Source organism: Musa acuminata, chromosome BXJ2-1 (genome assembly GCF_036884655.1).
Source record: "Musa acuminata AAA Group cultivar baxijiao chromosome BXJ2-1, Cavendish_Baxijiao_AAA, whole genome shotgun sequence".
In the NCBI taxonomy this organism is placed as follows: Eukaryota; Viridiplantae; Streptophyta; class Magnoliopsida; order Zingiberales; family Musaceae; genus Musa; species Musa acuminata.
This window is the reverse complement of record NC_088338.1, coordinates 9627548-9646493: the sequence shown is the minus strand read 5'-3', so window position 1 is coordinate 9646493 and position 18946 is coordinate 9627548. Positions and strand designations below refer to the sequence as shown.

The window sequence follows — 18946 nt, the reverse complement described above, 5'->3', positions numbered from 1 at the left end:
GAAATAGAAGTTGTTTTGTTTCTGCATCTCTTTATTTGATTTCCTATTACTCTTCAAGTTAATTTTGAGAGTGTTAGATCTAAATATTGCTTCTTTTAGCTACTGGTAGTGCTAAATGTGTTATCGAAAGTTCATCGAAGAATAGTGAAAGCTTTAAGTCAATCTGGCTAATTTCTACGACATTAGATGTGTCAATCTTCGACCTGATCAAATGGCTATACTACCTCAAGAAAATGGTTGACTTTGTAGATCCCACTATGAAAACATGTTGACTTTCACGAGGAGTCTATGTTGATGACATAACACTGGTTGGAATAACGTCTCACAGCGTCAACTCGGAAACTAATGTAGCAAGAAAATGACGGAGACAGGGTGAGTCCAAAAACTGAGCTTCGAAAGCTTCTCTTGCAGTCATCTTTCGTTGAATCATGCTCTTATGCTCTTACAATTGTTTCATGGTCACCATTGGGAACACATTTAATTATAAGATTATATATATATATATATATATATATATATATATATATATATATATATATATATATATATATATATATATATATATATATATATATATATATATATATATATATATAAGAGTCTAATATATATTTTAAATATAAAATAATATTTGATAAATTTTAAAAAATTTATATTTGATTTGAATGACGTATTAAAAATATTCAAATGCTAATGCTACCTTAACAAAGCATTAATATTTTAATATTTATAGGATGTTAATATAATTTTTAAAAAATTTAAAATACCTTATGATATTATTTAAAATCATAATATTGTCACTATATAATTGAATCTCTAACCCTCATTTTTATCATCTATTCTTTTGATTTTTTTATCATTGTCCTTTCTCTCACAAGTTTGAAATTTTACTTATTTATTTCAAAAGTTGTTTTTATTCATTTATATGATTAATTTTTTATTTATTATATATAGAGATCATATAATTTTTTATTAGATTACATGCATTTTATTTGATTATTTATTCACTTATTAATTAAATAAAAAAATATATATATTTATTTTTGAATAAATATACAAAATATTAGAATGATAAAATTGTCACATAATATTCAATGAACCTTTGAAAAACAATTTTACCAAACGATACCTACGTCAATATACATTTAAAATATAATCTTCATCTATTATTTATCAAACACTCAAAATATTACACTCTTTTCTCAAATGCTTATTAAAAATACAATTGTGTTCCCAAACATAGCATTAACATGATAGATTGTATCGTCAAAAATACAATTATATTCCCAAACAAAGCATTAATATGATAGATTGTGTCATCATGCTAAGTAAAAAAAATGGATAGTCAAAGTATTGAATAAATTATTATTAAAAAATAAATAAAATATCGAATAATTTTTTATTAAAAATAAATTAAAAAAAAAATAACCCTCTCAATATTGCTGTGTACAATCAGCCTCCTTAGATCCTACTTGCGAGAAAATTGTACATTATATACATCTCCTTATGAGTGTGAAATTTGATATAATGATAAGATTCTTCTCGCAAATTGTACATTATATACATCTCCTTATGAGTGTGAAATTTGATATAGTGATAAGATTCTTCTCGCAAATTGTTCATTATATACATCTCGTTCTGAGTGTGAATTTTGATATAATGATAAGATTATTCTCACAAATTATACATTATATACATCTCCTTCTGAGTGTGAATTTTGATATAATGATAAGATTATTCTCGCAAATTGTACATTATATACATCTCCTTCTCAGTACGAATTTTGATATAATGATAAGATTATTCTCGCAAATTGTACATTATATACATCTCCTTTGAGTGCGAATTTTGATATAATGATAAGATTATTCCTTTCTGATCCAAAGACTAGAATTTGAATATTGAAAATAATCTTTGTATATTTAAAAATAAAATTATAGCTATTAACCTCTCTGGATTTGAAGAACCTCGTGTTTCATTGGACACAACTCTTAGACAAAAAATATAAAGCATATGATTGTGCATCTTAACCATTAGAACATCTCATGGGGGGCTTTGTTCTTATATTGATGATAGAACATAATTCATTCACACCCATTTACGGTGGCATCAGCTCTTATGTTGCATCTTTACATTAAGATCAAGACCGCAAAACAATTATTGTCACCAGATTAATCAGATCTACAACATCTATTGCTCGATATCTCCATCAGATCAAGAGTTCCCAATACGTTCATCAGGTGACTCTTTCTTCTCTATAGGGCATTGCAGAAACTGTATGATCGCTGATCTATCATAGGCAAGTTTTTGTGTGTGTGCGTGTAAGCAAGCATGCAGAAGATAACCACAAATATGTTCTGCTCAAGCATACATATGCATGAAGTGGGTTCAAAGTTTATTCTTCGGAATGATGCCGACGAGATAAGCATGCAAGTGCTGCAGATGCTTTTGCAAGAACGAAGAATCTCTTTGCAGACAAACCGAGTAAAAGGAACACCATAAATTTGCTCTCCTTTAGATCGAAAACAACAAGCGACAAGTATCAAAGTGCAGCAGAGCGGATCTTGCCTGCAGACGGACGGTCACAAGGTAATCGGAGACAGCAAGGGGCTGAAGGTGATGACAGAAGCATAGAGAGCACAAAGGAGTGAGATGCAGCAGCCCACGCATGTCACCATCTGTGCTCTCTATCTTCTGTCAACAGCTACCACCATCACCTGCCTCCTTTTGCTCCTCCCATGAACCTGTAACCGACAGAAGCTACACAGATGGGCGAGGAGAGACCTGATGCCGAAGCCACATGCGTGCCTGAGCGGTGAAGGTGGAACTTGAAAGACCTACAAGAACCACGGCCAGCCTCCTACTTATAGATGGTCAGAGAGAGAAAGAGAGAACAAGGGGGTCTCTTAGGTTACAGCCTGAGTGCATGATGAACAGATGAGGTAAGATAAGATATTCTAAACTTCCTCTCCTGGCTCATCACATGGTGGACTGACAAGGAGATGAAAGGATGGAGAAGAGCACCTTATCCTTCGCCATGACCAGTCCATTTCAGAGAAATAATGGGGCGGTGACCCCAGTCTTCGACACTTGTCGACACCCCATCATGGGGTGATCACGACTCTCATCAGACCCTCCATTGCCGGTGCAACACTGTGCCCCCTAATTCATCAGCCAAAACGACGTTTCCGCTTCGGGCAACGAGGATTAGCTGCAAAACCGATGGCAGGCATCTTAAAATGATCTCATACTACTACGGTTAAGAGGAAACTGAACCTTTTCGATCTCGTCGAGCCACCGATAATTGGTTTTCTCACGACATGATTGGGTGAGCAAACCGATTGTTTTGGTGTTTGAATTATCTGATGATATTTCTTGATCTATCAAACGGATCAGTGCTTAGTAGACATCATCTCGTATATGAGCTTTCGCATAATAATTATAATATTTATTGGGTCTTATCGAATCTCATAAACTTTCGACATCGAAATTATCTTTAGATTTAGATTGATTATGAATCGTTGACGTATCGAATAATCAGAATATATAAAAACACTAATCTCTTTGACGTAAGATTTAATATCGTTCGAACACAGTTAAATCAAACATAGTAATACATTCGATAAGTTTATTATATTTTTTTCACTTAACTCGATGTTTCTTTTAATAAATGATAAATGACGAAGATGAGATCCAACTCGGGATACTGTCTATATATTATTAAAATCTTTACTAACTAAACTAGCTGATACCTTCTAACCTTTTTTATTTATTTAACGTTTAATATCTTATCAAAATCTCACATAATCATATAATATTTAAAAATAAAACCCTTATTATGGCTCTTAAAATATTAAAAAAAATATATAAAGTGAAGAATAATAATAAATTCATCAAACTTAGCGCAAATAGACTCGAGTGGCGTGGAACATTAGACGTGGATGGATGGAAGTAACTTGAATCTAGAGAAAGAACCAATTGGGTTGTGCCCACCTTTGAACGGAGAGGGGTTGCAGAATGTGATGCCTCTGCATCAACGCAAGCAATTATTTCCGGAGCTTTTTCACAGGAGGAGGAAGAGGAGGAGGACCTAAGCATGTCTGCCACCTGCCGTCGCAGGGACAGTAGAGTCGTGCCCTTGTCCCAAGACTTGGCCTATAGCTGCCCCATGGAATCTCTCTCTCTCTCTCTCTCTCTCTCTCATGCTGTCCACGCCCTCTGGACCCTGCATGCCTTTTGCATTATCATTTGTTATACGTGCATGCCTGTCCTCCAGTCAATCTCTCTCTCTCTCTCTCATGGTGGTGCAGAATCCCTGATGAACCATATGCGTCCCATTTGCATTGTCGTCGTCCTCCAATCTTTCCCTTTTTGGGCTGCCTGCACGAATCATGAGGTGTGGCAGTGTGATTCCATTCCTGATGGCCACCCAGATTGGTTGCGGAATTTGATTTGGGATTGGACAGAAACATATATAATTTTTAAATATAAAATCATATAGATATATATATATATATGACAAACTCAATGCCTTACATCATAACTAATCTTCATCAGCATAATGATGTCGAAACTATATTACATTTTACAATATTATACGTAACTTTTTATTCTTGATTAAGTAGTTTTTCAGGTATTTAAAATGTTAATGCTTTTGAAACTTACTAATAATCATGATTAATAGAATATATATATATATATATATATATATAACTTTAAATATCAACATGATAGAAATGTAAATGTTATTTTTGTTTAATTTTAATTTGGAATTGAGTCTGTCGTGAACGAGAGTTTTGCTGATGAGACAGACACATCGGTACAGTGTGTGAACGCGGCATGGCAAAGGCCGCCGCAACTTTTTGTGTGGAGGTAAGAATCAAATTATATTCTCTTTTTCTTGCCTGAAGAAAAGGGGCTCTTTTAATGTCCGTTTCTGAATATTAACTACAACGCAGCATGGACTGTGGCCTCCGCCACCGTCCCGCTGCCCCCACCCTCGCTTTGTCGGCACGTCCTCTCGGCCATCGGATCTCAGCATCGTCGGCTCCTCATCGAGTTAGTAGTCGCGTCGGGTGATGGCGGAGCACCTGCGACCGGACCCCGAGAAGGGTAAGCCAAAGAGCGGGAGGCGTCGGAGAGACGTGGAGGTCGGGGATGATGACGACAACTTTTAGGCTTTGCTCAGGCAGGCCTAGGCTGCGACTTCGTTGCGACTGGTTCGCACATGACGCGGGGTCATCGTCGATCACCCTCCCGAGAGACTGGCCGCCTCGGTCGTCGCGGTGACAACGGTGGGTGACGGGCGGAGGCGACATACAAGGGGGGATACTATAACAAACTTTGATGCAGTCTCGAATGTATTGCTGTCAACTATAATTCAAATCGATTACTGTCAACTACAAAAGCATGCATGCAAGTTTTTGGATTTTGTAGATATATTTGTCTGATAAACCTCTCTCTGAAGTCTCCATGACAACCTTTTTGTGGCATACGCCACTTCGACAGCCTCTCAGCTCATGTATCGGAGCTTTCAGCTCAGGCGTTGATGTTGGCTGTTGGACCTCTGAACCAATGTCTTGCGCTCAGCAGCCACGAGGCAACAGTGAGGAGGAGCAGGCCGCCGACGAGGACAGGAGTGTAGTTGAGAGTGTCCCCGGTGATGGGGTACGCGACGGGCAAGGAGAAGAGAACCGTGATGGTTGCAACCCAGAGGACGGCCACCCGACCCACCAAGAGACTGTAGCGGCCGAGGTTGAAGGGCCCTGGCACGAACGACTTGCGTGCGAGAGTTACTCTGAAGAAGATGGGCAATGCGTAGGCAATGTAGAGCCCGATGGTGGCGATCGACACCATTGCCTGGAATGCCACCAAGCTGCCGAGGGACTGCAAACAATGTAAAGAGTCTGACATGAGAAGGCCCATCTGATGAACATCTTTGGCACAGGACATGTATGAAAAGTAGTACAGAGGAAATGCAAAACTATAGATTGGTTCTATGATCCACCAACAGGTCAAGATTGTAAAAGCAATGAAGCCATGAGGTATTCTGAAAAGAACGATAAAACTAAACTAAAATTGGAACATGGAAAGACGGATGATACCGTAAGTGCCATGCAAAACGAAATGAAAGCAGAGAGCCAAACTGCATTGATCGGAACTTCTTGATTGTTCACTTTGTGCCAGAATGAGGATAGAGGCATGGCTCCATCTCGCGAGAAGGCGTACACCGTTCTGAGTTTAAGAAAACAAATACCAAGAATTACTAAATCTGAAGATGAGTGTAAAAAATCAGGCAAAATTGATAATTCAACTCGACTTGTCATTCTATAGGAGCAAAGGTAGAACATTGGTGAAACAATCACCAAAAGAAATAGATTCTTACCTGGAGTTGCTTGTTACTGAACTCATGCCACAGAAAAATATAGCAACAGCAACGATTCCTAGACAAATGATGCCACCGATTCCATTGCCATATCTGCTTTTAAAGGCAAGATAAAAAACTTCGGCAATTGCATATCCACCAGCATCATTGTCACTGCTCAAGAGATAGGGAATGTTTGTAGCTGCAAATGTGATCCCAAGTAGGTAGCCCCAGCCGACGATGATTGATATGCCGATGGAACTAATTATTCCCTTTGGACCATTCTTGTCTGCATTTTTAGTTTCCTCTGTCTAAAAATAACACGCTGAGTAGCTTGGAATGCATCCATAAGAACAATATCGAGGTCTAGTCATGTTTTCAGAAATATATCTCTTATAGGAAATGATGCATGTCAATCCACCAAAACAGTTGAAATAACACAGCAAACGGAAAATGATACTCCGATCATTTTCTCCATTTCTAAGGCCGAGCAAACCAATGCAACAGTCGTCTAACCAACATAAAACTCCAATCACGCCAATAAAAATTACTACTGCAAGGGAACGAAAAAATCGAACTTGGCTTGCAATAGCTCAAAATGTGGTATTCGTATAAACTAATTTAGAGAGCTCCAGAAGTTAGACAAGGATTCATACCATATTTGCAGATGCATCATATCCTGTTAATGTATATTGGCTCATCAAGAGTCCTAAAACAAAGATGTAAAGCCTGCTGTGGATTCCAGCATCATTGTCAGTGTTGAAGTGAGTAAAGACAAATTTGGCACTGGACCTTTCGGTGGCAACGGTAGGTACGAGGATCATAAGGACAAAAACACCTGAAGAGAAACACCCTATTTATTGAGAATCTCAATAGATTTTTTTAACTAACTGTGAGAAAATTACTGAATATGGAAGTTAATTACTGAATGCGTACCTATTACATTCCATGTAGCAGCTAACTGTCCGAACAATGATATCCAAGTTATAGGAAGACTGTTTATGATAGCATGAATCAGGAGAATAGCCCCATGGAATCCAATGACCAGATATTTGGAAGCCAAGTATCCACCTCCATTGTTCCCTCCAGTACTAAGTAGGATAATCACTTGAAGTAATTGAGCTAATGAGAAGTCTACACTGGTTGTAACAGCCCACTGCAAGAGAGAGTCTCCTTAGCAGCTCTGAAGGATTTGGAGGTTTAGCACCACAGGAGGAGGCATGGCCATGGTGAACAAACAAATAAAATTGCACTGAGGAAAATCTAGAATTACCTGCCCAACAATGTTAAACCTGCAGCAAGTTAAAAAGAAAATGTTATAAAGCTTTAGATAGGAGTATAATTTTAGTATAAGCTGACAGATAATTACCATCTAATAATTTTCTGGAAGAAGTTAAATGAAATCTATAGAATTGACTTAAACTTCAGATTTCGAACGCTTATATATGGTACATTCACCAAAATTATAAAGAAAAAAATAATTTCACCAAATTATCTGTTACTTGTGACGCTGGACTAATGCTGATAAATGCCGTCAAATGTGAGAGCTGACAACAATTGATCATTGTGCAATAATATAATGCTTGTGTCAGTATAGAATGATTCAGAAAACATATTTACACAATAGATTTGGCATCACTGCCAAATTATATGACTGATGATTTGTCTCCTCTGTTCAAGTTTCTCATGAAGTTGGAAAAAATCGCATCCTCATCTTCAAACCTTCACCCTGGAAGCACTCAGGCAGAGTTCTATACATGCCTTAAGCATATTTGTTGCATTAGCTTGTGCTTAAAGAACTAAAAGCTCATACAAGAACCATTTAAGATCCCAATCCATTTGTCTGTCAGGGATACACCCATTGACAAATATACTGTGTTTGAACTCCATGGTGCAGACCCTACCATTTCTCCAGAACTGTAGCTGAGACCCATTTACAAGAATGCATTCATCTAGAATGATGCAGAGACAAAGTGGTCGCCTTTACAAACTAGCAATTCCAAAAGTTGGAATGCTGAACATACTAGAAAGTAACAACATTTAGCCTGTGTATTTTCATAGTTGGAAGAGGGATAAGGAAACAGATGAGAAACATAAAACAAGAATTCAGTGTAATAGTTGACTAGGTTATCTTGGTCTGATTTGGTTCACTACATAAGCACAAATGACCTGATATGAAGGCCTATGCATAAGACTGTCCAAGTCATGTGGTCTATAGGTGCAATAGCAGGGTTCAATAAGCAAGCTTTTGGAATATGTCCAGTCAAGCACTTCAAGTTAGTGAAACACCAACATGTGCAGAAGTGAAGAAGGCAAAACTAACCAGCCAATGATCCATGAAGCAAAAGGTTAAGTATAAAAAGAAACAGGTATCTACATGCTAAAGGGGAGCTAAAGAAGACTGGGAACTCCATGAATGCAGTAGAAAAGAAACAATCATGCACTACATTGCTGTGAAACTTCACGATGCGGTGAAGGAAGGAATGGAGTAACATCACAGTTCAATTCATTGATGGGAAGGATGCAGCACTCACCATCCGGTGATCCACGAAGCAAAAGGTCCCCACCGGTCGCCACAAAGCTTAGCACTCCAAAAGTAGAGACCACCAGAGGTGGGATAAGCCGAGCAGATCTCAGACATGGCAAGACCAACCATAAGAGTGAAAGCACCAGCAATGGGCCATCCATATATCATGGTCACGGGTCCTCCAAACTCAAGGCCAGTGTTGTACAGTGTTGTTATACCAGTCAGGACCGATATGACGGAGAAGCTCACGGAAAAGCTGGAGATCACCCTGCTCAGATCAAACGAAAACAGCAAGTATCAATGCCATCACTGAAATCTAGAGAAGCATGGATGGATCATTGGTTGAATCGGTGGATCAATCGGTCAAAATACAAATTAAATAATTTTAAAAAATATATATAGATAATATCACAAGAAATAATTTTTATAATATGCATAAATAAAATCATATGGTAGAAAGCTTAATTAGGATGATAGATAACAAGAGGCTAATAAATACAATAGAAATTTCTTTTATTTAATTCTTATAATTAAAAATAATTAAATATCCATGAAAAAGAATAATACAACCATAAATCTCAACTATTTGGGATCACCTATAAAGATCTTTTATTGTCATTAAGATATATAAAAAGTTATATATTTAGTTAAATTTAAAGTCTGTAAATTTTTATTTATAGTTTCCATTAAAATCTTCTTAAATCTTCATTTATCTTTTCTCGTACTATTAACATTGATTATTTCACCTCCTCCAACTACAAAAGATAAATAAGTTAGGTGAAGACATAAAAAAATAAATATATATATATATATAATTATTACTTTTGGAAGTATATATATAATTTTTCTGAATCAGAAAAATGAGGAGATTGTTCAACATGCTCCTACACCAGCAGCCTTCAATTTTCTATCAACCCACACCAACCCATCAATAATTTGGAAGAAGTTAGGCATCTCTGACTCATAATAATTTTAGATGTCGATGTCCCAGCTGACGAAGCAACCTGCAACAATCGAAACCACAGCACGAGTTGCAAGGTTTCATAGGTGGCATTGTCCCCACCACAGGATCGAAGTCCTGAAATGCTCCGGTCGTCTTGTACCTCAAGTCATCGGATTCCTTCTCCATCTTGTTCTAAAGCTAATAATTTAGATCCTCACCATTAAGATGAAATAATTGACTTCATTATCTATGATAAATTAGTTGCTAATCTACAGAAAAATCATTTCAAAAATGATGCTAAAGATATTAACGATATTTTGATGTATTTTATATATTTTTGTTAACCATGATTAACACAGGTTGTTTGAGTCAATGTCAGTCAATGAGCAATTGCTTGTGGAGGATCTGAATATATACTAACCTCTAAAAATTATATATACATCTCCAATGCCAATAACTTTCATAATTACCATTCTAAATAATTTAATTTATACCTCCAACACCCAAAAAATTAGTGATTATAGCATATATGTTTAATTTTACATGACCTTCATTCAAAGAGTGGCAACTTAAAATACTATTTAAGGCTCTTAATATTTCTAATATTTTTTTTCTATATTCAAACTAACAAATTCTTCCAATGAAAAGGACATTCTTAATACTTGCAGATATATATATATATATATATATATATATATATATATATATATATATATATATAGAGGGGCAAATGCACTACTTCCAAAGTTTGCAATGGATATGTAAAATCCCTAACTTGTAAGAAAAATCTCGAATGGCAAAGCCGATTAGACCCGTAAAATAATTAGAAAAACCAAAGCCGATTTCATGAGATGAGAAAGGCGAAGAAAGAGAGCGATGGGAACATACGAGAGGCTGCGGCTGAGTTCTTGCTTGTAGCCGAGTTGCTTCAGCCGTGAGCCGTCGCCATTTCCCTCCTCCTCCTCCTCCTCCTCCTCCCTGATCGATTCATCGCCTTCGAGAAGTCTTCTTTCAGCCATCGGTCTCTCTCTCTCTCTCTCTCTCTCTCTCTGCGCAGAGCAAAAGGGATGAGCTTTTGAATGTTTGGTGTCAAGCAAGCTTTATGTAGCTCTCTGTCTTCATGGTGAAAAGGGGAAAAGAAACCATTTCCTTTCTTTGTTTCTGTTTTGGAGCTCCATTGATTGGTTAAGAGACCACTGTTTCTTTTGTTTAGTGCTCATCTCCAACAGACCCTGAGAAAGAAAATTCCCATTCCATTTATTGAAAGGCTTATTAGAGAAGCCACCAATTGCTTTCACAGATGCCTCAAACTGGACCAAACAGGCAAATTGGAATGGGACAAGTGTGTCTTATATTTGCATATATCATCATTTCATGCAAAATTTGTAGAACTTCCATCCAAAAGGTACTATCAAAATTAATTTCAGATGAATTCTTAATGTTTTCTTTTTGTATGATATATATGAGGAACAGAATACAACTATTGGGTGGTGCATCAAAAGCCAATGATGACAAACACTGTTGAATAGATAGTGAAGGCACTCAATTCACCTTGTTCTCTTGATTAGATAAATACAGGATATTAATTGAGTACATATAAACAAGCACACAACCCAACATCAGTAGGATGAAGATGATGATTCCACAGTACATAATACTAGTTTACATGATGATAGACTTTACAGTAGAGGAAGTCCCAACCCAAAATGAGTGAGGAACAGAAAAATAAAATAACATAAAAAAAAAAGGGGGAAGGAAATTTCAAAAGGCTTGTCAAAAGTACAAAAGCACTAAATAGAAGATGGAAGCGAAGAAGTGGGCTTCTTCTTGTTCCCTCGGACTCCTCCACCATCTTCACCTTGTTCTTCCTATCCGTCTTCTCATGCTCTTGGAAGGGGTTCTCACAGCTCTCCGGAGATGACGAGGGACTTGTAGATCTCGCATATTAACCTCCGCTCGAACTCAACCGATTTGATCTTCGTCGATCGAGACGTGGGGATCCTCTTCGACCAGACCTCCGGCCCACTCTTGGTGGAGAGGCCGGGCGCCTTCCCGGCCATGGCCAGCATGCAGTCGACGTAGGCGTCCCTGAGCCGGACCAGGAGCCGGACCGGGGAAGGGAGTCTGATCCTGAACCGGAAGCTCCGCCGGAGCCTCACGAACCACCGCCTCGTCCCCCGCACAGCCCCGAGCTTCGTCACCTTCTTATGCCCGGGTGACGACGATCTCTCCAGCTTCTGGTACTTCCTCCTCCTCCAGTAGGAGTTGATGCCCCTGTAGAACTTGATGGGCACCTCCATCTCTCTCCTCTCCTCTCCTCTTGTGTGTGTGTGAAGCAGGAGGATCAGGACACGGGAGTATATATGGCTCAGGCTCGCACACTATCAAATGCAAAGTTGGTGTTCTCTGGTCAATAATAAAAGGTTTGTCTGACTTGCCATGCCCAAACGTTTGCGTGCGTGGTTTCTGCACGACCACCATTTCGGCCACCTTCCAGCTTCTAGAATGGCAGGCATCCAATCAATGGAGCCTCAGCCATCACAAGTCAGCAAGAAGAATTCGTGGGAGTTGACAAGTCAGTTTGACTCGGTAGGCGTTGACCAGGAGCGGTGACACGTGGATTGGCCTGTCGGGTTAAATGTAATTAGTAATAATAATATTATTATTATTATTATATTATGCATATCGTCAGTGGCTGCAGAACAATTCAGATGAGACTGTTGAATTTGTATGTAAAACACATGCTTCATTGACCGCAACACATTACCTTGAGTTCTTGATTTCTACCGCTCCTTTGGTCATCGCAATCAGCAGATGAGATTGATTGCTTCCCAAGAAACATCAATCGTTGGTCTACTGAGAAGTGTCGTCAGAATGAAGAAAACTCAGCTTATCCATAGCTTGGGCCATCGTATGTACATATACACACACCAGCAGTGAGCTCTGTAATGACTTTGACAACTATTTCTGAACAAGTCTAAGATGATGAATCTTCAGAGGAACTGAGAGAAGTTTGCTTCTGGTTTTGGCTTTGTCATGTAAATGTGATTGTCATTCTTCACCATGGCTTAGTCAACTCAACAAGGAAGCTTAAGACACGGTCTCTTCTACTGATGTTGCCTTGGGGATGAAGAAGCTAGCGAAAGGGATGTTGATCAAGTCAATCAGGTAAGTGAAAATGTTCGACCTCACATGGCATACCACTTCATTTTTTAAAAGCATTTATCTCAAATATGTATAAATCACATACCTTATGCCTTGAATTGGAACACATGGCTCTGCTCTTTAGTGTCATAATATTACAATAACATCTGTAGCAAGGTTGAGTGATCGATCCGCATGGCATCTCCGGCATAAATAGAAGAATTTAAGCTTGAAACCACTGAATTCAATAGAAGTCGAGAATCAAACGCTTGTCATGTGGATGACAGTCACGAAATAGTCTTCAAACTCAGATCAAACTGATATGAACACTTGAATCATAATTTGTCAAATGTTGGCTGAAATCCTTGGGGCGTAGCACGGCATTCAAATGCTACTATTTGTGAACAGCTTCAAGAACGAGTGAACTAAACAGCTGATACTAGATGGAGTCTTTCTTCGGAGAGTACATTATTGGCTGCCCTTTCCTCTGCCAGAAGAGACTGTAGGTCGCTTCCATTTGCCAAGCTATTGAATTCTACGGATTTGGAAAGCTATTGAATTCCATAAGCCTCTTCACTGACTGCAAATACTTACGTGTCGTTCATGATGTGGGCGACGCTGTTCGTGCAGATCTTCTCATGGGCTGAACGCTCGTGGATTCCCACCATTGTCACACCGATAGGCCACGGTGCATTACCGATGGCCAGCCTGATATCCTCATCCATCGCAGCTAGATAATCTCGTTTCATGCAGCATTGCACAACCTTAACCAAGGCCTGGCGGACGTCACCTGGGAGAATCTAATATCAAAACAATCATCATCAAAGGCATAAGTTATGCTTGTAGTGTTGAAATGTATATCGAGAAGAATAGCTAATGCCTAAGTGACTGCATGGCAGAAGATTGTGATGGATGCAAAAGAGACAAATGGATAACTAAGATGTTGTTCCATATGTGTCTCTATCATGATCTTCTATCACATACTAGCTATTCTCAAGTAAAGCAAAGTACAGAATTACAGCTCAGAGCAGTGGCTTAACTATTACCAGCAATATTTTTCAATGATGGTTACTGATTACTGGCACTTGAACATAACCACCACACTTCCTTGACTGAGTAGGAACCAGACAACCATTTCTACCAAGCTTCCCGAAGAGTCAAGCTCAGAAGTCTCAACACAGGGACAACCTCTTGACCACTTAAACCAGACAAAATTACATATTTCCTTTTCTTTTTGTTCCAAATTGATCAGAGCATAAATGAGCAAGCCTGACCCAGGCCAGATGTCAGCCATAACAGAGCAGCGATAAGAAACCAGCTGGATAAACACAATGTAAGAGTTCTATTAGTGGATAGGAGTACAATGGGTCAAACCTGAGAAGGCTCCGCCCCTCCCAGACCACAAATTCAGTTAAGACTTTCCCATTTATAATTTGGACAAGTTTCTGAAACTCATAGTTACAACATAAAGCCTGATGTTTATCTATGAATTTCACAATATGAATGAGTTAACTGGGTTTAGCTCAAAAAACAAAGACAAAAACAAATACATGTTTCAAACTTCTTATGATTACAATCAGATCTCCTTCCAGAAACAAACTAGCACTAAGTTAAACATACATTTAAAAATTAAAAAAACAATTAATTGAAAGCAAAAGTTTGATATTTAGTCATCATAACACAACTGAAGCCTCCAACAGAAAAGAAAAATAGAGTTGATTTTAAGTTCAAAACACAAACAAGAATTATTGTTATTATGGTCAAGGACTGATGTCCCGCCCAAAAAGACACAGTATGGGTGGTACTTATCGATTCGACAAATCACCGAGATATGATATTCAGCAACAGGAGTTGTATCGAGCGATACGGCCATCATACAGGGTGAAACGGTCAGAATTTGACCACTACCAACCAGTACCAATTAGTAACAGTTAGACTTCGACTGATATGGATCAATGGTTGTGATCCATCTGTCCAACGGTCAAATTGATTGTTGGACCACTTTCAAACCCCATTTAAACCTTCTCCCCTCCCCTCTTTCACCCTCTCTCACTCTCTCAACTTCTGAACTCTTTTTCTCAGTCACTCTCTTTCCCACACATTCTCACCCACCATCTCTTTATCACCGAGGCAATAGAAGAAGAGGAACAACATCTTAGCAGGAGGAAGATTCTCTCAGTCAGAACATGGCGAAAGGAGCCATACAACCCCGAGTCGGAATAGTTAAGGTCATGACACCCAACAATCATAATTATCTGCCTGACGTGCCAAGACAAAGGGGAAAGCAGTAGCATCAACTAATCCCTTGAAAAAAAATCAAAGAGCAACAATTTCAATCTGGCGACGAAATACATTCTCCATCGCATTTAGCACTCCGTTTAATCCGTAGAGATAGTAGTGACATCAACAATAGTGCCTCAATCGACGATGGGGAGTCGATGGTTCCATTTACATTCGCTTTCACAAAATTGCTGATTTGGAACTTGCCGGTAAGTTGCTCCTCAACGTCCACAAACGATAAATATCTTATCCCTTCCTTATTTGGACAATTTCTTATTAAAATTGAACTAAATTTGAATTTAGTTCTAATTAAATGGCTCTAATTGAGTTTTTTTTTTTTTCCTATTTTTCAGATATTTTCGGGAATTTTTGATTATTTCTTGGATCTATCGACACGTACCAACACATGGTACACTAGTGTCGATCGATACATGATGGTCTAGGCCTGAATCGACACCACCAGTCGACATGAACCTTGATTATGGTCCTAAACTATTACAAAATTCATATATAATATATATAATCAGGTTTGGACTAGTAATCAAGGGCAGATTGCTAACGGCACAATTATGGCAGGTTCTCAATGGGTTAAACAAGTAATTTGGACTGCCAATCTGTGTACCGATCCATTACCATCCCTATTACCTTCATGGAGAAGGTTTGCTCTGATGATGCAAGCATCCAGCATGGTCCATTCTAGCAGGAGAAAGCTCTGTGCCAAAACGTACAATCTAAATGCTTGCATGATAAAAAGACTTAATCCACCAACAGTGGGAAATGGGTCGTTGCAATCTTGAGCTATTGAGACTAGTGTAATATCCAAAGCAAGTGGAATAGTGAAAGATTGAAAGGCAGAGCTGAGCAGATTTTGGCATCGATGTCCATAAGTACAGATCATAAGGAAAGAGCAAAGACAATAGATTGTTTGCTGGATATCTGAAATATATGAAGATGATTTTTCTAACATGAAAAGTTATTATCCACATTTACATTTTAAATACAAAGGAGAGACATACCAAATTCTTGGTCAGATTTGGCCAACATAAAAAATAAAAATTCATTGACATGCAAAGAAGGTTAGAAACATGTTATGATGATGCAAACTTCTGGATCATTCCTAGCCTTGAAAAGATGTTATGCATCATGTCAATTACAAAAACACTAGCAAAGTTAAGGCTACAACCTGCAGTTTTATATAATTCCTCACAAGTCTAAAACCCATTAGCATCTTTCAGACAATGTTCCTAAAGGTTAACACTACTACTTTGGAGTGTGCTCGGGGCTGAGGGAGACTGTGGGTTGAGACTCAACCAATCAGTATGGGTTTCAGGATAAATAATACATGATGACCAAACATTAAGAAAATTCCTCTTGTTAGTCGATGGTATGTTCCAGTCGGTGTGCCATGCCACACCACAAACAAAACCATTAGTGTGATTGTGAATAGAACCTTCAGGTACTTTTAAGCAGGGTCTGCCGTACCGAACCGTACCGCCCAGTACTGGTGGTACGTACCGGTCCGACAGGTTGTCGGTACGCGGACCGTCTGTTACCGGTCCGAGTGCACTGTAGCACTGTAGCAGTGCGCTGTAGTAGTTCTACAGTACTCGGCACATCTGGGTGTACCGCTCGGTATACCGTACCGGTACCGAGCCCAGGTTGAAATACCGGTACGGTACGATATTGCAAACTTTGCTTTTAAGTAACACCTAACATCAGTCAAACGATGCTTTGGACTTTTGCCAATGCATTGGATATTTCAAAACGGTAATTCTGAAATGAGAAACAATGGGATCAAAATAGAACTCGGTCATCGACAAATTTGTAAGTTAGCAATTGCGAATAGACAAATCAACAGTTTATTAAAGTACGATGCAGCTCTATATCATAACCACATCTTAGAGGAATACTACTTTTCTCAAATAAATTTGTACGTATTTTCTAAGATATGGTAATAGACAAAGCATCATTACCTAGACTAATTTGATTAGCATCACCAATATATGGTGTAATCTAGTATCCAAGTAGAGAAGTAACATAATGGAATAACAACTGAATAGATGGTCAATGAACAAATACCAGCAATAACTGACAATTCATGTAGAATTGTCAAGAGCTGGTAGAAGATCAATCAAAGTTGCGATTCTCCTCATCAAGTTGATTTTTGTGCATTCATTACATCTCTCTCCTAACAACAGAAGAAGAAAGTTAAGAATCTCCACAAGCCATTACATGTGAATATATGAAACTATAATAGAGTATCCAAAAAACAGAATAACATGAACGTTTCTTTTCAAGATGAAAATGTCACAGGGATCTCCAAACAAACTTTCTGCATACCAAGTTATCTTAAATGAAGCAACAAATCTATGCTGGTATTATTAAGATTAACATAACACACCCTGTGAAAGTGTTAAAGTCAAGGCTCCTAAACTGGGGTTTTGTTTCCAGAAAATTTTGACCTAGTTTTCCCAGTTTCCAAGATTTTGATCCTTTCAGCTAATATTGCTGTAAGACTAAACAAGGAATTCAAGAAAAATAATACCATCCGGACGTAATCTTATGCTTCGAGATTCTTCTGCAACTTTCATATTTTATATAGAGCATTAGTAACGATGCACAGCTCATTTACATTGAACTTCTATAAACATTCCATACGCCTTCGATCACCTTCAGCCTCAAGAAATTAATTCTAAAAAGGCATAAAACCAATCATTTTCCTACAAACTTGTTTCTTTCTTTCACCAATTTAGCTTCAAATTCATGTTAAATACATCCCAGGGTTTAATTCTAAAAGGTCCAAAGAATAGGAACATACCTTCTTCCCGCACATCCTGAACATTGGCTTCAAGTATCTCGCACATTGATTGAACGTGGCCGCCACGAACTTGCCCTTGGCAGTCCGCTTTTCCGCCTCCAGCATTTCTTCCACCTCCTGGCCCCATTCACTCAACAGCTTGCTGAAGAACACAAGAATCTTGTCCTCGTCGCACAACTCCTCAAAATCACCCTTCAGCCTCTTCAAATCCGTATCGACCTCCTCACCCTCCGCTGCCGCGCCGAGTTCGCCATCGCCCTGGCCATTGCCAGCGGCCACGTTCTTCTCAACCCCGTCGGCGGCGCCCTCCCTCTTGGCCAACGCCCTCTCCGGGAGGATCCCCGTCCTCTGGCGCCGCCGAAGCTCGTATATGTCTCTGAGGAAGTCGTTAGTCTGGCCGTCGGCCATCTCCTCCTCGACCTCGATGGGGCCGGACTCGATGACCGCCTGTAGGCGACAGAAGCGGGCGGCATCGTCCTCCCCAAACAGCGTGGCGGGCTGCTTCAGGATCCGGAGGCGGCGAACCACCTCGTCGCGGGGGAGTCCCGCCGCCGCGTCGTCGTTCCCGCGTTCGCTTAGAAGGGATTTGGAGGGTTTCTCGTAGGAGGAGGTGGGGATGCTGTCGTGAGATTTGGATTGGAGGTGGCGTTGCTCTTGCTGGCGTAACCTCTGGATCTCCTTCTGCTCGATCTCGGATCGCCGGAGGAGCTTCCTGCCACCGAAGTCGGCTTGCAGCATCTGCCGCTTCTTCTGGAGCTCGCGCTTCACCAGATCCATAGCTGCGTCAATTTCCGCGCGGTGGCGAAGGCAGGCTCGAAGGAGGCGATAGGACAACAGGAGTCTATGACGCTCTCTCGCGCTCTTTAGCTG

General features: G+C 39.2%; 2 protein-coding genes and 1 pseudogene across 2 annotated transcripts; all 3 read right to left on the bottom strand.

The window, feature by feature from the left end:
• Positions 1–5353: 5353 nt before the first annotated feature.
• On the bottom strand, positions 5354–11042 carry LOC135598848 (amino-acid permease BAT1 homolog). Its single transcript, XM_065093244.1, has 8 exons — positions 10723–11042; positions 8899–9159; positions 7638–7656; positions 7301–7520; positions 7021–7202; positions 6386–6675; positions 6105–6234; positions 5354–5886 (listed from the first exon to the last, which is right to left on the bottom strand). Exons 1-8 carry the CDS (start codon positions 10851–10853, stop codon positions 5539–5541), a joined length of 1581 nt encoding a protein of 526 aa, XP_064949316.1. The 5' UTR covers positions 10854–11042; the 3' UTR covers positions 5354–5538.
• A 693-nt stretch (positions 11043–11735) lies between these two features.
• LOC135597956 (uncharacterized) lies at positions 11736–12134 on the bottom strand. Its single transcript, XM_065091469.1, has one exon. The coding sequence runs from the start codon at positions 12132–12134 to the stop codon at positions 11736–11738; it is 399 nt and encodes a 132-aa protein (XP_064947541.1).
• A 934-nt stretch (positions 12135–13068) lies between these two features.
• On the bottom strand, positions 13069–18946 carry LOC103994860 (uncharacterized; annotated as a pseudogene).